The 22159-nt window shown below is 33.4% G+C and overlaps 3 protein-coding genes and 1 long non-coding RNA gene across 4 annotated transcripts; 2 read left to right on the top strand and 2 right to left on the bottom strand.

The window, feature by feature from the left end:
• Positions 1-3208: 3208 nt before the first annotated feature.
• LOC124454598 (fibrinogen-like protein A) lies at positions 3209-9086 on the bottom strand. Its single transcript, XM_047005375.1, has 4 exons — positions 8989-9086; positions 4997-5424; positions 4492-4872; positions 3209-3851 (listed from the first exon to the last, which is right to left on the bottom strand). Exons 1-4 carry the CDS (start codon positions 9045-9047, stop codon positions 3643-3645), a joined length of 1077 nt encoding a protein of 358 aa, XP_046861331.1. The 5' UTR covers positions 9048-9086; the 3' UTR covers positions 3209-3642.
• A 1506-nt stretch (positions 9087-10592) lies between these two features.
• Positions 10593-11716, bottom strand: LOC124454804 (protein ZBED8-like). The gene is made up of 2 exons (XM_047005556.1): positions 11600-11716; positions 10593-11507 (listed from the first exon to the last, which is right to left on the bottom strand). The coding sequence occupies exons 1-2, from the start codon at positions 11714-11716 to the stop codon at positions 10593-10595; spliced, it is 1032 nt and encodes a 343-aa protein (XP_046861512.1).
• Positions 11717-16802: 5086 nt separating this feature from the next.
• Positions 16803-17587, top strand: LOC124454600. Its single transcript, XR_006951532.1, has 3 exons — positions 16803-16862; positions 17239-17294; positions 17536-17587. It is a non-coding gene; the product is annotated as an uncharacterized LOC124454600 (long non-coding RNA).
• A 127-nt stretch (positions 17588-17714) lies between these two features.
• Positions 17715-20765, top strand: LOC124454599. Its single transcript, XM_047005376.1, has 3 exons — positions 17715-17945; positions 18882-19046; positions 20731-20765. The coding sequence occupies exons 1-3, from the start codon at positions 17780-17782 to the stop codon at positions 20763-20765; spliced, it is 366 nt and encodes a 121-aa protein (XP_046861332.1). The 5' UTR covers positions 17715-17779.
• The last annotated feature ends 1394 nt before the right edge of the window (positions 20766-22159 follow it).

Raw genomic sequence — 22159 nt, 5'->3', positions numbered from 1 at the left:
TACGTAAAATCATAATGATTGTTTTTTAGAGATCATGCATAAAACCTGTATTTAGTAAACACTCATTTATCACTCACCTTAGATGTATAATCACATTCCCGAGTTCCAGGACAAAAAATTTCACAAACCGCATAATCTTGTCAAACTGCTCGTTAGCTACATCCAGCCTCATGACTACTGACTCAATGTCATTAAGACTTCTGCTCTCTCGATCACTTCAAGAAGCCAAGTTTTTGCCTCATTGAAACAGCTACGTATTCGAAACGCCGTACATACAGAAAATGATACTCAAGCAACTTTAAAATCTAGAGTTTATCTTCCTCATCCTACGGTGAAGAGTTTAGATTGCCTCACATTTCAATCAATATCTTTCTCTGTTAGCTTTTCATTTCACTATCAAATCTGGACGACTATACTACAGAGCTAATCTCAGTCAGCTTGAACTAAATCCAAGTGCATGGAAGCAAAGTTACCATGAAATAACCGAGCAAAAAATATGCATTTTTAGTAAAGTTGAATACTAAAAGCCATTGCTATGGCAACCTTGCTTTTTTTATAGACTACATAGTTAAAAATTTTCGGGTTAAACCAACCTCTAGAGAATTATCGAACAATGTAGCTCGCCCACGATGGCTAGTGCCCACAATTGCATGAATGTCATCTTCTTTTGTATTTGACAACCAACATGGCGGCCATAAAGTAACATGAAAACCACCTATAATGTAATTATTTCGAAATAAAACTGTTGTGCGGTTTTTCACAGACTTGCAGACAGCAAGTCAGGGCACGAATGGAAAAGATATTGTTGAAAAATCTTAATTAATAAGTGGCAGTTATACATCAACAATTGCTAGTAGAAAATTTTACTATAGACTCAACGTTTCAAATGAAAGAGGTTTGAACAAAACTGCTTTTCTGAACATTGCTATTCTGCTCAAAGTATTTGATAAAGCTAGTCTTTTAATATCTAGAAAATATTTTGAGGGTATTGTTCCGTTAATCATATTCTAATCTAATTTACGAGCCTAGTTTAAATTATCTAACATCTTTAAGAGATAGGCAGGAAAAGGGATTTGCATTTGTTATACATCCCTCTTCAGTTATTAATTAAATCTTTCAATGGTTAAATATATAATTTCACAAACACTGTAGTCTTGTTTCTGAACTAAAAGGATTGAAATAGCACAACTGAATGAGAAGAGTATTAATAAAGGTTTATGATTAGAGAATAAGGTAATTTTTTAACACAAAATGGGAAAAAAACAGGATCTTTTATACATTAAAGATTATTTTATGAATTTTATATATTTAATATAACTTTTTTGTTGACTGGAGCTCCTTTCAAGTAAAATGGACATTTTTTGAAAGACGATCTGAGCTTCACCTTGATTGACCACTTATCTCTATACCATGGAAGCGAGTAGCTATATATAGGTTGCAATTAAGATATTTCGTCTTAATCCATATCCAAATCAAATGGTATTAAAACAATGCTTTATAGTATAGACTATTAGTCAAAGATGGTCTAAGCACTGGTGTCTGTACCCTAGCTGCCTTAGTGTCAAAGAAACAAATTTGTTCCAATATTTTTACATCAAAGGCTGCAGTGAAGTCAAATGCCTTTAAATAATCTTTTCCACATTAGTTGGTATATTTTTGTTATTTTTCATGATGTTTTCAATAACAGTAAGAAAGTTTTTTTGTTCTTTAAAGAAGCATCGACTTTTTCATGTACTCTGAGAAACACTTATATAATGTGTTGATTCAACAAGAAAAATCGTTTTCCCTTTTGCACAAAGAAAGCCTTAATTTTCATGCTCAGTTTTTTATGGGTAGCTAACATGTGCTAAGTTGTAAGTTATACTAAGAAAAATCAGGCATATTCCATTCTTTTATCTTCTATAAAAATATAATGGACCATCATTAAGAGGTAAGCCCAATAATTATATATTCAAAGCGATCATTTTTTAAATAAATTTGTAGCATGAAAGTTTTTTTATTGAAGACGTTTCTTTGTGACACACATAAGACATCTTCAACAGTCTTAGCTAAATGAAAAATCTAATTAAAAAATTACATTGCATTAAATTACATGATAGGATTAACAGGAATAATGTTTAATTTGACACATAAGGAAATAAGGAAAGATATGCGTACATGAAACTAACACATGATCAGTGGCGTAGCAAACCCGCAAGTTTCTTCTTGCTATGTAAACATTTTGTTGTTCATAATACTGTGAATTTTTAATAAAACGAATGATGCTGATGATAAAAAATTACGTATCATGAATAAATTGAAGGCTGGCTAGGCCACTGCCCATAAAGGAATAAAATTGAAAAATCATGAAATAAAATTTTGGATGTGATGTGACCAAAAAGGAGCTTTTTTTATCTCTCTAATATAAGGATGAAGTTTTGTGTTAATTTTAAATCACCAAAGTCATTTAGGTAGCGCGTAATGTATTTCTTTTAATTGACGATATTGAAATGAAAAGATTTTCCAAAGATTACAATCATTAAATTTTGTATCGTCCGGTTTACTTTTGTGATTAAATCTAGGATGAAAACAAATTAATGGATTTTTCTTTACAGGCTTTTAAATGCGTTACATATATAATCATTGCGAATTTTTCTTACTATTTCCCTTTAAAAATCAGCATTGACAATGATGCTACCGAGTCTAACGTTTTATTTATCAGCTTCTTTGGTGTACTTATAGAAACATCTAGTTTTTTTTTTAACAGGTCTACAGATATTGAGAAACTTGGCTGCATTGAGCTTAAAGATAGATAGGTAAGCCATTATCTCTTAAAAATTAGATAATTAGAACAGCTTTTAATGAGGAAGGTGAGAAACTACATGGTAATAACTACATGGTCAGATTTGAAGGTTAAACAGAGCAACAATTTCCGGAAATTTAGTAAAATTGATACTTAGTAAAGAAGGAGGTTTTATAAAGTATAAAGTTTAGTGGAGTAGAAAGTTTAGCAAAAAAAAAAGAAGGTTAAGTAAGGCAGGAGATTTTGTAAAGAGAAGGAGGTTAAGTAAGGAAAGAGGTTTTATATAGAGAAGGAGGTTAATTAAGCAAGGACGCTAAATAAAGAATAAAACATATTGTGCAAGATATAAGATTTTCATTCATTATGACTTGCATCTAACGGTACAAAGAAGCCAATAAAGCAAATACAATTCATTTCATGACGATCCTCTTTGCAAATTTTTAATTTAAGTTGAAGCAGATATCAATCCTTTGTTTTTCTAATTTGTTTATTTTGAAAAAACACAACGTGCTATATAAGCGCGTAAGTCTTGTTAAATGTGAGAAACCATATCATGCCATGAAGAATAAAATATAATAATTAAAAAGAAATATCTCTTTAAAGAAGGCAGCTAACAACATGGTAAAGCTCAAAAAGATGCAGTTATTTTGCGTATGATTTGATGATAACAGCTTCATTTAGATAAACATATTAAAAACTCACATTTCCTCCATTTCATTGATTGAAACAATATTTTTTATTACTTCATGAAATGAACACAATTTTTTGCATATTTACTCGTAAACAAACATATTTTTACATGACGTATTGATAGATATATTGATCATTGTCATGAAATTATTAATATTTATGCAAAGTCATCATGGTTTGATTTTCATTTCACTGGTTTTCACGCTACTAAAACCAGACCAAGCAAGATTTTTACCATTTAGGTTAGAGTGATAACAACCATTATACCACCAAGCGCCTTTGTAGGAAGAAGCGCAATTTCCACTACTTTTATCATTATCTGAATCTTTGGTTGAAAACTTCATATTATTGTGATAGGATAATTTATCCCCAGCAGTTCCTGAAAAGTAGAAATAGTTCCAGAGTTTTCTGGTGATTTGTATTTTAAAAAGGTTAAAACCACTTAAAGCTGGGCTAGCTGGCTTGCAGGGCCAATTTGTATTCGCATTCATATGAGGCGCGCTGGCCAGGCTGAAATGTTGTATTTAATTTCTGCCAACAAACATTGTATTTTGTGGGAAAATTAAATTGTGTTTAGACTCAGACATTCAACAATCTGATTGCTACCAGTGAGTTCCACCGACTATTGTAGTGGTATAACATGAAATTTTCAAACTTATTTTCAATTGCACATTTTTGTTTTAAAGTTTTTGCCATATTTAAATAACCAAATAAAACAAGAGCATGCGCAATCTCATCTCTTCCAGCCCAGTTTAGCCGGGCTGGCCAGATTGATGCAGTTATATGAGCCCGTTAGAACCTCGCCTCCTTCAAGTGGATCTCGCCCAGCCGGTTTGGCCCGCTCTTCATATGAACGCAATTTCAAAAAAATTGTAAAATAATATACGAGGCAAGATCTCGGCAAAGCTACCTATCCTGGCATAAGCGGGCTGGCCCGTCTCAAATGAACTGGTCCTAAGTTACAATCTGTCAACGCAATTTGCTATCACAAACACTCATTTTCTTCAAAATCTTCTTACCTGTGTATTTTCCAATACTTAATTGATACTTAGAATTTCCATCCTTTACAACAAAATCTTCATATTCAGCGTATTTTTTAGTGCCTGACGTGTTAACTAGATCAATTCGAAGTTTGTTTTTTTTTGCAGATGTTAGTCGATGTATCTTGTCCAATCCAAGCCAGAATTCGGATTTAAGATTACCAAAGCCACGTTTATACTCCGCCCAACCCAGATAAAAGTCTGTATTTCCATTTTTTATATGTCTTTGAATTACAGTCCAACCACCACCCGATGACGTCATGTCACAGAAGACTTTAAAGTATCCGTTACCATCAGGATCAATTTCGTATATTCCATTGTGTCTTATACTTTTTCTGTAAAGATCTGCGCAGTCTTTTCCTGATGGTTATAAAAATATTGACTAACACAAAGAAATTAATTGAAAGATATTGTTTTTATTGAACAAATATTACTTCTTACTCGAATCTATAAGTGTCTTTTCTTTTTTTAAAATCATTCTTACCTTTTTCCGAGATATTTGTAAGTTCTTCATTTTCCATGTAAAGTGTTTTCAATTGTTTTTCAAGACTTTTCAACTCCGTTTGTAATTTTGCCATTTGTGCATCAAGTTTTTTCATTTTTGACGACAGATCAACCATTTTCAATTCAACTTTCTTAATTTTTTGTTGTAGTTTCACTAGTTTATATGTTTGTACTTCTGTCCTATTGATTTTGTGTTGAAGAGTTAACTTAAATGTTTGTAGATGTTTGTGCTGGGTTTGAAGATTCTTGTGATATGTTTGAAGTTTTTTTATTTGTCCGTCTATTACTGCAATTTGTGCTTTCAATGTTGCATTGTTTTGATCGGATTTTATGGTGCGTTTAATGTCATGGCTGAATGTTGAGTAGAAATCTTTTAAATAATCTTCCTTTTCGTTTGTTAATCTCACTCTGCAAAAGTAAGAACACTATAATGAGTCATGGAAAAGTTTTCAGATGAAATATTTCACACTATAAACAAGGAATTGAGACAGATTTATATTAAATACATACATGACATAGCTAACGACTTACTAAAAATGTGTAATGCATATAAAAGTCTTACTCCTCCCATACACAACTTGAATAAATTGCTTGAGCTAATTTGAAAAATCCTTAGTATACGGTATCGTAACTTGCAAAGCTTTTATCATGTTTGTATACTGCCCCAGCACTGAATATTAACTACAACTCGATAACTTGTACAGAAAGATTATTCAAATTTAAAAAGAAAAACCCTTAGAGGCGTTTCTCATATAGTCTTCATAGCGTTCTATGATCACATTAACATTTCCAAGTTCTTCTTTTCACTAAACCATAGCTTACCCTTGAATACTAACAACGATGCAGGTAATCGCCACAAATTCACAAATAAAGCTCACCATCTTGTCTTTCTCAAATGTCTTACAAGTAGAAACTTCAGGTTTTGATGAAGATTGAAGCTCTTTATATATGTGTGTGTCCAGCATAATTAAAATGTTAGGATAAAGAAGCCTTTACAAATTTATACAAACTAATTTGTTTCGGCAGATAATTGAACTGCTTTAAATAGTTTAAATATGTTGAACAATTTGCACACATAGCCACAAACTGGACAGTGTTTCAATTATAAAGTCAAACTCACTCAACTTGGAAGAAGTTTAGAAAATTGACTCAAACTTTAAATCGGTAGTTTTGAAGGATTTGCAACATAACATTTACTCTTTAATAAACAGGCCTTTATTTATCGTAAAACAACAACACTAGCTGATTAACATAAAATTAATTATTAAAGACTTATTGTGATGGTTTGGTAACAAACTAAATGTAGCTGTTAAATACGTTGTATTTCATTGATAGCTTGCTCCCGATGTTATAGATTTTTATGAAAAGAATTTAAAAATAAGAAAGAGTTATAATAAAAGCACAAGGCATTACAGTTAGTGTTGTGTTTTGCTAAAAAAAGAACAGAGATCTTCAAAAATTTCCAATTAAATGCTCTTCATGACGGCACCCTATAAGGGAGCGACATCCAAAACAAAGCTTGCATTGATATAAAGACTGTTTATTAAAAATTGAGGCAATTAAAAAGCATTTAACAGTATCCTTTGACAATTTTAAATTCATCTTTTGAATAGGATCCAGAAAAACGTGTGTTAAGGAGCACGTATGCTCTATGTTGTTGATATAACGAAATAACTATGCTTTGAATGGTGCTTGACATCGGTTGTTGTAATCCGAGAAATGTTGTATCTACATAACCATCATCTCTATATTACACTCGCACTTGAAGTCGTAATTTCATTACAAACTTTTCAATCAAGCAAGTCGTCGGAGGTGGGCGGCAGAATAATCTCTTTATAAATAAAAAGAACATTGTTTACGAATAAGTGGTCAGTTAATTCGTTTGTCTTTCACTAAAAGTTTAGTTGATTAAGGCCGTGTCAACATAAGGAAACCTAATAAAATACGAGGCATTTGAATAACCCTCAAGACTTTTTACATAACCCTTGCAAAAAAGAAATATGCTTAGGGAATTCTATTAAAGTAGTTGTGAAGGATTTGCAACATAACAATTTTTCTTTAATAAACAGGCCTTTATTTATCGTAAAACAACAACACTAGCTAATTAATATAAAATTAATGAATAAAGACTTATTGTGGTATTTTGGTAACATACTATGTGTAGCTGTTAAATACGTTGTACTTCATTGATAGCTTGCTTGCGATGTTATAGATTTTTAAGAAAACAATTTAAAAATAAGAAAGAGTTATAATAAAAGCACAAGGCATTGCAGTGAGTGTTGTGTTTTGCTAAAAAAAGAACCGAGATCTTCAAAAATTTCCAATTAAATGCTCTTCATGACGGCACCCTATAAGGGAGCGAGATCCAAAACAAAGCTTGCATTGATATAAAGACTGTTTATTAAAAATTGAGGCAATTAAAAAGCATTTAACAGTATCCTTTGACAATTTTAAATTCATCTTTTGAATACGATTCAGAAAAACGTGTGTTAAGGAGCACGTATGCTCTATGTTGTTGATATAACGAAATAACTATGCTTTGAATGGTGCTTGACATCGGTTGTTGTAATCCGAGAAATGTTGTATCTACATAATCATCATCTCTATATTACACTCGCACTTGAAGTCGTAATTTCATTACAAACTTTTCAATCAAGCAAGTCTTCGGAGGTGGGCGGCAGAATAATCTCTTTATAAATAAAAAGAACATTGTTTACGAATAAGTGGTCAGTTAATTCGTTTGTCTTTCACTCCAAGTTTAGTTGATTAAGGCCGTCTCAATGAAAGGAAACTTAATAAAATACGAGGCATTTGAATAACCCTTAAGATTTTTGACATAACCCTTGCAAAGAAGAAATATGCTTAGGGAATTCTATTAAGGTAGTTTTGAAGGATTTGCAACATAACATTTTTTCTTTAATAAACAGGCCTTTATTTATCGTAAAACAACAACACTAGCTGATTAATATAGAATTAATGAATAAAGACTTATTGTGATATTGTCGTAACAAGCTATTAAATACGATGTACTTCATTGATAGCTTGCTCGCGATGTTATAGATTTTTAAGAAAACAATTTAAAGTAAGAAAGAGTTATAATAAAAGCACAAGGCATTACAGTGAGTGTTGTGTTTTGCTAAAAAAGAACCGAGATCTTCGAAAATTTCCAATTAAATGCTCTTCATGATTGCACCCTGTAAGGGAGCGACATCCAAAACAAAGCTTGCATTGATATAAAGACTGTTTATTAAAAATTGAGGCAATTAAAAAGCATTTAGCAGTATCCTATGACAATTTTAAATTCATCTTTTGAATACGATTCAGAAAAACGTGTGTTAAGGAGCACGTATGCTCTATGTTGTTGATATAACGAAATAACTATGCTTTGAATAGTGCTTGACATCGGTTGTTGTAATCCGAGAATTGTTGTATCTACATAACCATCATCTCTATATTACACTCGCACTTGAAGTCGTAATTTCATTACAAACTTTTCAATCAAGCAAGTCTTCGGAGGTAGGCGGCAGAATAATCTCTTTTTAAATAAAAAGAACATTGTTTACGAATAAGTGGTCAGTTAATTCGTTTGTCTTTCACTCAAAGTTTAGTTGATTAAGGCCGTCTCAATATAAGGAAACTTAATAAAACTATTGTAGTGGTATAACATGGAATTTTCAAACTTATTTTCAATTGCACATTATTGTTTTGAAAATTTTGCTATATTTAAGTAACCAAATACGACAAGAGCATGCGCAGTCTCATCGCTTCCAGCCCAGTTTAGCCGGGCTGGCCCGCTTGATGCAGTTATATGAGCCCGTTAGAAGCGAGATCTCGCTTCCTTCAAGCGAATCTCGTTAAGCCGGGATGGCCTGCTCTAATATAGAAATACGGCGTTTCTAATATAGTCTTCATAGCGTTCAATGATCACATTCAACATTTCCAAGTTCTTCTTGGCAGTAAGCCATAGCTTACCCTTGAATATTAACAACGATGCAGGTAATCGCCACCAATGCACAAATAAAGCTCACCATCTTGTCTTGTCTCAAATGTCTTACAAGTAAACACTTTAGGTTGAGATGAGGATCGAGGCTATTTATATATGTGTGTGTCCAGCATGAATAAATTGTGAGGATAAAGAAGCCTTTACAAAGTTACACAGACTAATTTGTTTCAGCATGTAATTGAACTGCTTTAAATAGTTTAAATATGTTGAACAATTTGCACACATAGCCACAAACTTGACATTATTTTAATTTAAAATCGAATTCACTAAACATGGAAGAAGTTTACAAAACTGACTCAAAACTTAAATTCGGTAGTTTTGAAGGATTTTGCAACATCACATTTACTCTTTAATAAACAGGCCTTTATTTATCGTAAAACAACACCACTAGCTGATTAATATAGAATTAATGAATAAAAACGTATTGTGATATTGTGGTAACAAGCTGTTAATTACGTTGTACTTCATTGATAGCTTGCTTGCGATGTTATAGTTTTTTTAATAAAAAAAAGTTTAAAAATAATGATGAGTTGTAATAATAGATAGCACAAGGCATTGCAGTGAGCACTGTGTTTTGCTAAAAAAAAGGACCAATATTATCAACAATTTCCAATTAAATCAGGGGTTCTTAACCTTTTGTTGGTCACGGACCCCCAAAACATTCTAATGAAAGCTTTGGACCCCTTTAGAAGAAACACATCGCAATTGTCAAAATTAGCTTTTAATTAACTTAGTAATATAGTCCAGAAATTTGCAGACCAAACAGAAGCAAATTAATAATTCAACGAATAATAATGAATAATAAATCAATTACCGAGTCAATTAAGTTATACAACAATTACAAAACCATAAAGAATCAAAAAATACAGTGCAGTAACCAATAAGTAGAACGCAAATAACTTTTTAAATCAATGCGAAGGTTGCTCCTGCTTATCTTCAACAAGAACACGAAATTGTGGGACGGTTTTTGCCAGGGCCACACGCATGTTATCCTTAGCATCCAACCGATTTCGCTGTTTCGTTTTGATAGCAAGAAGAGCAGAAAACCCTGCCTCACAGAGGTAGGTAGTAGCAAAAGGAATAAGAGCAACCATGGCTCTCTTCACCAGGCGAGGATACGCTTGTGCCAAGGAACACCAGAATTCTGCAAGGTTCTTTGAATTGAATTCGCTCCTTAGCATTTGCATTGTCCTCAACTCAATGAGGTCATCTTTGGCAAGATCGTCATCACCAATAGAATTTAGATCTGCAAGAAATGGGTTGCGAATCCACAATTCAAAATTCGGATCATGTGAGCAATAACTTTCAAAAGATTGCTGCAATCTGTCTAAATTTTCGCACATATTTCCACGTAGAGAGGAAAGCAGGGCTTCAGTATTATCGATTCGAGTTTGAGAGATCACTTCCTCCAGCATTGGGAAGTTGGCAAAGTTGTCTGTCTCAAGTCTTCTTTTCCACAAAGGAAGCTTTGCTTGAAAAGCCTGCAGTCTTTCTGTAACGTCCATAATCGTTACATCTGGTCCTTGAAATGACAGATTTACTTCATTCAAATGACCGAAAATATCTGCCTAAGCTAAGCCATAAAGAAACTCCTTTCTGTCAAATTGCACTGATAGAGGATTTTGTTTTCTCGTAAGAAGAATGAAACTTCCTTTCTCAGTTCCATCAAACGCTTCAAAACTTGACCTCTCGAAAGCCAGCGAACTTCAGTGTGGTACAAAAGTACTTCATGTTGTGCACCCATTTCTTGGCAAAGTCTTTTGAATATACGATTGTTTAAAGCTCGAGCTCTGACAAAGTTGACGATCTTTACAGAAACAGACAAAATTTCTTTTAAAGCTGGTGATAGAGTTTTTGATGCCAATGCATGTCGATGTAGAAAGCAATGAGTCACAATGATGTGAGGAGCTTCTTTCTTTACCAACGAAGCAAACCCTGAGGTTTTTCCAAGCATTGCAGGCGCTCCGTCGGTACACAAACTACCAATATTTTTCTTCCAATTGAAGTCTTGTTTGGCAAAGAAATTGTTCACCATCTCTAATACGTCTGCAGCCTTTGTAGTTTCTGAGAGAGGCTCGCAAAATAGGAATTCTTCTTTAATTGCATCAGCGTGCATATAACGAACATATACAAGAAGCTGGGCACACTGAGAGACATCTGTGCTTTCATCCAGTTGCATGCTAAATGGAAATGGTGATGCTTTAAGTTCCTCCATTACTTGTTTCAGAATATTATTAGAAATGTCAATAATTCTGGAGCTGATGGTATCGTTTGACAAGGAAACGGCTTCAAGTTTCTTTCTTTGTTCTGTGCCACATACTAGCTCAGTCATTTCCAGAGCACACGGTTTTATCAATGTCTCTCCGATAGTGTGAGCTTTCTTTGCCTTGGCAATGCGGTAAGCGACCTTATAAGATGCTTCAAGGCAAGGCTTCTGCGTCTTGATGAATCCGAACTTCGGCAAAGTCCCTGATTTCTCAAATCGAGCCTTTTAGAACGAAAAGAATCAACACTATCCAGTGCGTTTTTAGGATGAATAGATATGAGGTGCTCTTTCAGTTTCGCTGGCTTCAAACTTGCATTGGCAAGGACTTTACCACATAGAAAACATTGCGGCCTTTCGCTGCCATCACTATCAGTAATAAAGGTAAAACCAAAAGCTACATAATTTTCACTGTACTTTCTCTTCTTCGACATTTTTTTAAATTGGTAAAATTTTTAATTTATTTATCCTTCCAGGTTATAAATCTTTGTAGTAGAAAACACATAAGCAAATTGACAGCTTTGTATAATACTCAATGCAGCATACACGTGCACGGTTTTTTGTTCAATCTATTTATTCTATTACGACATAGAGTCTATGTCGTAATAGAATCATACACAATGTCTATGTCATAGACATTGTGTATGATTACATAGGCCTATTTATCACAAATGCGATGTAAGAAACATTAGACTACTAATTATAAATGCACAATAGAAAAGAAAAACATGTCAATCATACTTCAGTTAAATATACATATCGAAGGCGAAAACATCTTGTTTTTATTCCGTCCAAAGATTTGTGAGCATATATTTCGAACGATCATTAAACGATGTTGCTTTTTTAGGTTCTAATCGGTCAATAGAAATACGTAGCCTACTGTAGATATTCTTATTTGGATTTGCGGACCCCTTAAAGCACCATCATGGACCCCTTAGGGGTTCATGGACCCCAGGTTAAGAACCCCTGAATTAAATGCTATTCGTGACGCCACTCTATAAGGGAGCGACAGCCAAAACAAAGCTTGCATTGATATAAAGACTGTTAATTAAAAATTGAAAAGATTTAACAGTATCCTTTGACAATTCTATTTTCATCGTTTGAATAGGATCCACCAAAATGTGTGTTAAAGAGCACGTATGCTGTATGTTGTTGATGTTAAGAAATAACAATGTTTTGGATAGTGCTTGATATTGGTTGTTGTAGGGTCGCCTTAATTTAAAAACTTTACATCAGCTACTTTCTTTTTGAAGAAACACTTAGCTATTTAAATGCACTTTTTGAACTGATTGGAGACTTAGCAGCGTGGAGCGCCGTATACGTCAGAGGAAATGACTTTTTACGTCATATCATCAAAAAAATTTGAGCTTGCTGTTTACAAAATTAAAGTTATGTTCAATGTTTATTTTACACAGCATGGCATTTAAAAACAATAAAAAAAACACGTACAATTTTGTTTTCTCCATGATTTTGAAAGTGATATGGAAGGCAATCCAACCAATAGCATTCGTAATAAATTAAATGGTTTAAACCCGAGAGTATCGTTACATGTTTGTGGATGTAGATCCTCCAAGCTATTAGAGTCGTGAGAAGGACTATTGTTGTTGATGTTAATTGACGTTTTGACAACCGTATAGTGGTAAGCCATTTCAGTTTTTAGCCAGAATAGTCGACTAATGAAGATCAAGAAGGTTACCAGTCAATTGAGAATAGGAATTTGAGTATGTTGATCATTAGCATTAACCAAGCCTCAACAGTTGATGACGAACCATGGTGTGCAATTCTACAATAATGAGTTAAAAATAAGAGTAACGTTGACAGATGTTTTGTAATTAAAGTGATGCAAGGTTGGATCAGCGCCCACTGTCAAAATAAATTATAAGTGAATTTGATCAAGCTATACGGTATGTTTGTTTGAATAAAGTGAATCGTTAAAATAATTCGACGTCTGCCATAAGAAAAACCGGCTACCACTTTCACACGTGCACGACGGACAAGTTTTTTTTTGCAATAATAAGTTTTGAACCATTACAAAAGTTTCGTAAAAATAAAACTTTGATTATATATATTTGTTTTGACTGAATATGTAGGAACATGTAGATCCAATCAGACGTTAACATGCATGTTCTCTTTTACATAGTAGCCATACAAACATACCAAGCTTCATTGCATTCAAGATTTATTTGAATACAATTAACTCGTGTAACGCTAATGAAACACTTATTTGCAAGAGATAAACAATTTGTAATTATGGAAAGTGTAAGTTATACCCATAATCTAAACATAAGTTATAAGCTGGGTGATTAAAACTTCAAGTGTATGTATATAAGGGCCTGTTCATATGAGCCGGGCTGACCCGCTTTACCGAGCTAGCCCGGCAGTAGCAAGATCTCACCTCTTTTAGTATTTACATATAATTTCAATTTTGATTCATATGAGAGACGGACTGGCCAGTTTTGCCTGGATGTCGCTAAAACGAGGCGGGATCTTGTCATAAACGGGCTCATGTAAATGCACAAGGCGGGCTAGACCGGCATGCCGAATTAAACATCGTACCAGTGTGCATGTTCATAAAATTCAATGCGATGCAAAATACAGTGCAAGCAAAAAAACAACTTTCGGTGGACCATAGACTAATGCATAACATCACTGAGTTTCTTTCAGCTTATAAAAGTAACATCAAATATCGTGATTTGGACTTTTATGCTGCGTGGGTAAATAATTATTACTTTACTTTGTCGGGCTAGCCCGCCTCATGTGAATCAAATAATAAACTGGCCCGGCAAAGTCGGCCAGCCCGGCTCACATGAGTATTCCCTAAACTAATAATAACTCATTATTTATTGTCATCACAATTCTTTGACTTAAAGACATCCGTCATACTATGTCAGAGGTAAAATTTACTCAACAAACGTACCTTTAACTTCATCGATCAGATGCCTTTATTATAACAGTCGGTGTTGATCTAACGGCAGTATAGAAACAAACAATAGTTTCACTTTATAGAAATTTTTTGTGTAGCGCATATCTTATTACGCATGTAAGAAGCAGAGTAGCAGCCAGTAATTTGCACTTTCTGACCAATAGGAGCGCTGAGGTGACCAGCCGCAGCCAGTAATTTAATTAAATATACAGCACAAAGTTACACGGTAAAGTGAGACTACTGTTTCTTTGTATAGACCAATTGCACCTACGTCATTAACATCCTAGCAATCGTTGCAAAGGCGCATCGGGAGGACAAGGATCAGCACTGACAGGCTGACAGCACATGCATATGTTTTGAATATAGTATGGCAAATCTTTTTCCGAAAACCGATAAAGCTAAGAAAGGCTTGCTTTCTGGCTACACGAACTCATTTGATTCTGCAGACTGTAAAGAACAGTAGTCGGTAGCCAATCTTGCAGCATTTATAATTATATGATTTACAAACTTTAGATATATTATGACTATAACTTACATTCTCCCACCATTGAAGAACTGCTTGTCCTTGGTAAAACTTTTGATATGTCGTTTTCCAATGCATTGAATTTTTACAATAGGCTTGGCCTTCAATCTAATATTTTGTCAGTGTCAAGTTGACAACATATCTAAAGTTGCAGCTATCTGAATAATTCTTCAATGGTTAATACTTGGTTACTAAGTATGAATGATTTCAACAAAAAACCGCCATAAACTACTTTAAATATAATATATATGTTAATTTGGATATGTACGATAAACACATATCATAAAATTCCAAAGCTCCAGTGACATACTTTAATGTTGACAGCAGAGAACTTCGACTCCAAGAGAACATTCAAGTGAGCATACATAGAAATAGACACTTGTGAATTCAGCGTCCACTTCGTTCAAACACAATGAATTCTTTGTCAATCGAGCTTTCGTGAGATTCTTCTTTGAGATCGTATTAAAGTACCACATATATTGCTCTTGTAAACCAGTTAAATACGATTTGGGTGTAGCGATTGTGGTTGTGTTTAGGGGTTTTATATTCTTGGATTGCAGCCAACCTCTAGGGACTTATCGAACAATGTGGCTCACCCAAGATGGCTGATGCCCACAATAACACTAATAAAATGCTTTTAAACGTGTAACTGTGTAAGCATTAGTAATGTGAAAAATCATTTTATGCCCAGGAAGACGAAAACAGTCACATTACAAACTCATAAAGCCGCAGTCGTTTTGAGTATGATTTGATTACATCAGTTTCATTTAGATAAACATGTTAGAAACTCATATTTCATCAACATCATTGATTGAAACAATATTTTTTATTATTTCATGAAATGATTACAGTTTTCTTGACTTCTATCTATAACAATTTTTTTACACATTTTCTCATAGTAAACAACGAGTGTAAATGTTTAAGACATATTACATGACGTATTGACATTGATATTGATCATTGTCATGAAATCATAAATATTTATGAAAATTCTTCATGGTTTGATTTTCATTTCACTGGTTTTCACGTTATTAAAACCAAGCTAAGCAAGATTTTTACCATTAAGGTTGCTATAATAACAATTTTTATACCACCAAGCACCTTGCCAGTAAGCAGCGCAGTTTCCTTCATCATCGGAATCTTTTGTTGAAAACGCCGTGTCTTTATGATAGCTCAATGCATCCCTAACATTTCCTGAAAAGTAGTAATGGCTCTTGAGCTTTGTCGTGATCTGTATTTTAAAGTACACATGAACACATTTTGGTGTTATTTTTTCTGATAGATCTTAAAAAGGAAACTTAGAAAATTCTAAATTTCATTTTGGCTATTTAAATTTCGGTGTTTCGATGGCCTGATTTAAACACAGGACTCGACCAAAAAGAGAGCTCATTGAATTTATGTTATGTATAAATTTTTTTAGTCCAGGCTTACAATTTTGCATGCTTTACAAGAAAAAATCTTTTCATCTCACGAAAAATTACAAATATAACGTTTTTTTTGCGCTGTGATGCTTGCGCCATTCACTTCCTTGGTTATATATAAAGACAAAAAAAAGAAATTCTACGTAAAAGTGCTTAAATACGAGCTGTACTTGTAGATAATATGCAGACAACCGTTCATCTTTCACAGGAAATTAAATTTTTCTTTTAAAAATAATCTTGACAATGTATGGTAAATTTTTAAGCTGTAAAGGTGGTATCTTTGTTGTGATTGACATTCTTTACGATTACTAGCAACGGAAACTTAAATATTTCTTACCCCCTTTTGCAGGTGCCAAGGTCTTTATGCAAAAGCAAACTTTGATTTAAATAATTTAAAAGCCTAAAGCAGTGTTTCAACAAGACAAAATACTTTTTAATAATGTATCACTGTTGTTAAGCTCTATTATGAGTTTAAAAGTAAAGAAATACACAAAATGCATTTTCCAGTGTATGATCCAGTGTAATGATATGATCCAGTGTAATGACGCCAAGGCGCGAAACTTTATAAGATTATTCAACTACATAATGAAAATCATGTTAAAACCACGAGAAGTTAAACTTGAATCCTAACTTCATTAGTATTTTCTCTGATAGCATAATTTTTAGTTTTGTAAATATGCATTAAAGATGACCTTTAAGCGAAAATCTAAAAGGTAAGAATTCTAAAATTTGTTACTTGATTCCAATTTGTACTATCACTACTATGGTATGGCATATGGGTGAAACAAGTTTTACTGTTGGTTGACAATATTGGTGATTAATAAAGCAGGGACGATTTTAATATAAGAATTTATTATTTTCATTACCTATTATGTTATATTTTTTAAATGTTGATCGTCCAGCTTTAGCAGTCCTGAAAAGAATTCTTGGTGTTGGTATGTTACTTGACTCTGATGATCAAAGGATGTCAAAATATCAATCATTAACAACACCAACAGTCATTTTCAGGACTGCTCGAGCCTTGAAGATCTACATCTACAAGCATTTAGGTTTACTCATGTTTTTATTTTTCACCATCATCTCTTGTAGGAAAGGGAGAAAAAATGTTAATTATACTGATATGAGCTCCAATTGTGAAAGTGATGGTAATGTATTGTACATACAGTGATCTCATAATTACGTAGCTATTAATGAAAATTATAATTGCTCTGTTTTACAGTAAAGTATGTGGTTATACACTCTGGTTTACATAGGTAGGAGAAGGGTACATTTTATATTGTATCAGTTTACATGTACCTACATACAACATGTACCTGCATGTTCTATAGATTTGTCTTGTTTTAAATTGCTAAGTTTTTGTATTTATGACTTCATGATATGTTTCAGATGATTTTGAAGTTGATTTTGAACCACAAACAAAGAAGGCGATGCATAAAGAGAAGGAAATGAACAAAGAGAAGAAAGGCGAGAGAAAGTGTGACCCAAAAATAGATTTTTAATTTTGGCTAAAGGGTATTGTGCTGTTTTACACAGATATTATAGTAGATCTCTAATCCTTTATAAGCCTTTGTTTTGCCTTGTGTAATCCAATGTACACACTAATTTCTTTAATGTGTGATACAACAACGTCATGAGATTTTTTTCTATTGTAAGGCCTTCCGTTCGTGAAAAGTTGTACCAAAGAGATATAGAAAAAGCAATTGAAATGTCACTAATAAATACACCTTATGACAGAAAGGATAATGATGTTGGACAAAATGAAAGCAGTCATATCAAAATAAATAGTGAAGGTATCGGTATGTAAAATTATAAATGAAACTGTGAAAAGTGATTACATCATGAAAGATTACATCATGATTTCATCATGAAAGAGGAAAAAAGGTTGGGAAGCTGCCCTAATCTACGCAGTAATGAAGTAAATCCAATTCAAACAATGATTTTAGAACTTTTAAAGTTTTTCATTGTTAAGCATTATATAATGCTGTCTTACATTGACCTCAAATTCACATTTTTAGTAAGACTCCTTTTCCCAATCACAAGGCCCTTAATTTTTAACTCATAATGTTGACAGAGTAATCAGTCAAAAGCACAAGTTTTGAAAATGACAACTTTGTTATACTGTCCTAAATGAGGACAGAGAAGGATTTTCTCAGAGTTTTATAAACTAGTCACCACTCTTAGTGGTCTGAATTTGACTGTTGAATTTAGGCACATAGTAGCATATATCCATCAATCACAGTTATAACTGGGTAACCTTAAAATTAGGAATGTTTAAAAGTGTGGACATATGAAGGTATGTATGGATGAAGGTGTGTATGGATGAAGGTGTGTATGGATGAAGGTGTGTATGGATGAAGGTGTGTATGTATAAGGTTGGGTATTTATAAAGTTAAAGATGTATCAAGTTGTGGATGCATGAAGGTTTGAATGTGTGATGGTGGGGATGTATGAAGGTATGGTGGGGATACATAAAGGTGGAGTGGGGATTTATGAAAGTGGTGATGTATGGATGAAGATAGTGATGTACATATGAAGATAGTGATGTACCTATGAAGATAGTGATGTGTTGCATGTAGTACTACTTCTAATGGTGTGATGAACTTTCTAATTGACTTTTTGCATGGTATTGTAGTGTGTGATTCAAAATGAAAATACATGATCATTATTATGTAAGATGCAGTACCATGTACATATAATGCTGATTGCTCTCTTACTCATTTAATCTAATTAAGATGATGATGCACGCGACACCTGCGATGCACGTGACACCTGCGATAAGAGTAGTGCTAAAGTGAACAAGATTCATGACAATGATGTCGAAAGTGATTCCAATGAAGAGAAAATTGTGAACCTGAAGAACGGCAAGAAAATGTCTGGTGGGAGTCATATGTTTTCCGGTAGGCTTTTATTTTTGTATTTATAAAAATTGTCATTGATTTCAAGTGTCCTATTTGCATATACGAAGTTTGCATTCTGTACAGTTCTTGCTCGCTGGGTTAGATTGTCCATCTTCTAAATGTGTTTTTCTCGCGATATGACTCTAGCCAGTCACGTGCTGCTTTCATTGATGAATTCATTGGTCCCTGTCCGCCCACGTATGCGACTTTACCTTCTTCGATGGCTTAGAGTCTCTCAGGCAACGCTCCACAGGCCACATTTGCATTATCGTCCATTGTATCTACCATTATTTGACATGGAAGATTGAGTTCTTGTAGCTTTTGCGCGCCTTTGCATCTTTCATATTGATTTTGATGCTTTCGTACTTTGATAAAGTTATTCTAAAATGAAGTGAAATTAGCTTCCTTCATGACTTTATCAAGAAATCTTAAGACATGTTTTTCTCTACACAAAAGATTGTCAAATAATGAAAGGGACGATTCTTTTTCAAACAACATCTTTGTTTTTGCCTAATGAAAATATACTTCAACAGAAGTTCACTATTTCTGCCTTTGAAAAAGGTCCCGTTTTTATCAGTAAGATAAAAAAGCTATTATTATGTCAGCAGAACATATTGTCTGGCTATATAGCCTACTAAAATGTTATGAGTGTTTGCAAAAGATTTTACCTGATGAAATTTATATGCTTCGTTATTATTATTATGGTTATACAAAGAATGTTTTATAAATCACGAAATTGCTGTAGCCATTCATTCATGTTATACTGGAAAAACTATTCTTCATAATGAATAACGTAGCTATAATATAACTCTACGATTTTCATCAATTCAAAATTATGTTGAAGAAATAAAAGAATTTACCTTGAAAGACCATCCATCAATTGGATGAGCTTCTTCAATATATACAACGACAAAATCCACGATATCTGAAAAGTCTTGAGCTAGAACACCAAATTCTTTCAGTTTATTCATAAACACTGGGCAACTACAACTTCCAAAGTGCACGACTAATGCTCTCTCAGCTTGAAGTAAATCAAGTAAACTCACACATTTCTTTCCATCGGGTGTTACCAAGGGAACATTTTGTGCCTCCAGTCCGTTTCGCATTTCCTTTGTAATATCGACAACTCTTGATTTCCAAACTGACTTAAACATTTCCCATCCAAGAACTGTTTCCCAGTAGTTGGTTTTAGGGATATTTAATCCCGTCACTTTTCTCATACCATTCTCAAGCACAAACCCTAAACCTAGTTATTCATGAAAATCATAAAACATTAATCAATTTGCATTTTTATTCTTTTAAAAAGCGTAAAATCACGGTATAATATTTCCTGTTCTCTGTTTTCATGGGACATTTCAAATGCCAGGAATAACTGAATACACATGAATAACGGACCAACAACCAGTAATTTTCTCTCACAAAAAATTTCCATGCCTAATCCTTGAAAGAAAAGTAAAATGTATGCGAGACATGTTTTGAAAATTTCGTACAAAGAAATCATGTCATAGCAAAATAACATGTAATAAACTTTAATATTCAATGCGAATGACGTAGATACGATAGTGTTAATCACGCTCGTAAAATGACCACTATTGTGTTTGATAGTTTCATCCGAGCCAGCAAATATTTGTAACGATGGAAAGCATCAAGGAAGAAAATTCAGAACATTCTTTACTCTATATAGGCATAGACGTTTTAAAGCATTTTTATATTCAATGAATGCAATCGAACTTACTGTAAAAGGACACCCTTGAGACCAAGACTTGATGTTCTGTTGTCGGAGGTGTCCGCTTATGAGATGTTTGTTAATTTTTGCATAATTATAAAAATTTTTTTAAATATGACTGTTTTTACAATGTTTTGAAATATGATTATATGCTTGATAACGACTGAAAAGTCCAACATCTGTACAGTGAAACGTTTGAGTCCATAGACTTTATCAAACAACAAATTCACTATGTATATTGTCATTGTACAGACACAATGCCTAAAGTTCACATGACATGAAAAAATTTTCTTTGAGGAACATAAATGGGCAAACCTGGAGAAGAAACTATAGTGGTTCATGAAGAAAAATGAAGGAGACGAAAGAATTTACATGCATTACAAAACAACATCTATTTATATACCGTAATATGTCAATTAGTCGGGATAATTACTAATTTGACTGAAAATAGATCAAGTGCAACCGCTTACAACAGTTTATAATGTTGTTTGTGGATGTTGTTTTGGTATTCACCTCCGCTAAGGAAAGGTTGTAAATGTGTCTTCACATACAAGAGGTCTTGGCTTTTAAGAAGTGTCTAAGTTTATTGACTGTATACGCCTTTTTCATACTGTGTCAAACCTAAATATGGTTTTCAATTATTGTATGGTATATTTATGAATATATCAAAATTTTTCATTCAAGTTGTGTGTTTGTTAGTCAAATGATTTTCGACAGATGAGAGTAGAAATATGACATTAAAGATCAGCCGGTATAAAGACGGTGGAGATATTAGGACAATAGAAGTAAAACATTAGTGATCGAACAGTATAAAGCTAGGACCATAGAGGTAGGAGAATAGAAGTAAAACATTAGTGATCGAACAGTATAAAGCTAGGACCATGGACGTTAGGCTCATCTTTGCTCTCATTTCCCTCTGTTTTACGATTATCGTAAATTTTTCAAACTAATAGTTCATTTTCATTCAGTTAAATTCACTTTATCTCCTCGATAAAAAGCAACTTTTAAATTTATGTATAGTGATTATGAATATGTTAATTAAGGATTGTGCTTGACTCTCAATTAGAATAATATCAATAGGTAAATTGAAGACTTGTTAATAGTATTTTGTCTTTTTAAAATTAAATCCATATGTACGCTATACGTACCTTTTTTCTTAATCTGCCCGTACTCGCACGGTCAGCGGCTAATCACTACGTGAAATGTGGTTGTATCTAACATCTTTTAGTAACATCGGGCATCGCATAATAAGGCCTGTTTCAAGCGTTGAATTTTGCATTTTCTCGAATACAATTTGGCGCTCGCGTTTTGCTCACAACAAAGTCTGGAACGCGATAAAGGGAAGGCGTCGTGTAATATTATTGAAAGAATAACAATCAACGTTGAA

Source organism: Xenia sp. Carnegie-2017, unplaced genomic scaffold, assembly GCF_021976095.1.
Source record: "Xenia sp. Carnegie-2017 unplaced genomic scaffold, XeniaSp_v1 HiC_scaffold_3, whole genome shotgun sequence".
NCBI lineage: Eukaryota > Metazoa > Cnidaria > Anthozoa > Malacalcyonacea > Xeniidae > Xenia > Xenia sp. Carnegie-2017.
Note: the sequence above shows the minus strand (reverse complement) of the source record. Positions and strands in the feature narration are given on the sequence as shown.

Excerpts from the sequence above, each read along its gene's own strand:
- LOC124454598 (XM_047005375.1), bottom strand. The coding sequence starts at position 9,047 with ATGGTGAGCTTTATTTGTGCATTGGTGGCGATTACCTGCATCGTTGTT. Across the intron at positions 5,425-8,988 it reads ATCGTTGTTAATATTCAAGG|AGTGAGATTAACAAACGAAA; the intron begins GTAAGCTATGGC and ends TTACTTTTGCAG. Across the intron at positions 3,852-4,491 it reads AAGTATTGGAAAATACACAG|GAACTGCTGGGGATAAATTA; the intron begins GTAAGAAGATTT and ends TCTACTTTTCAG.
- LOC124454804 (XM_047005556.1), bottom strand. The coding sequence starts at position 11,716 with ATGTCGAAGAAGAGAAAGTACAGTGAAAATTATGTAGCTTTTGGTTTT. Across the intron at positions 11,508-11,599 it reads GTGGTAAAGTCCTTGCCAAT|GCTCGATTTGAGAAATCAGG; the intron begins GCAAGTTTGAAG and ends TCGTTCTAAAAG.
- LOC124454599 (XM_047005376.1), top strand. The coding sequence starts at position 17,780 with ATGAGATTTTTTTCTATTGTAAGGCCTTCCGTTCGTGAAAAGTTGTAC. Across the intron at positions 17,946-18,881 it reads AATAAATAGTGAAGGTATCG|ATGATGATGCACGCGACACC; the intron begins GTATGTAAAATT and ends AATCTAATTAAG. Across the intron at positions 19,047-20,730 it reads TGGGAGTCATATGTTTTCCG|GCATAGACGTTTTAAAGCAT; the intron begins GTAGGCTTTTAT and ends TACTCTATATAG.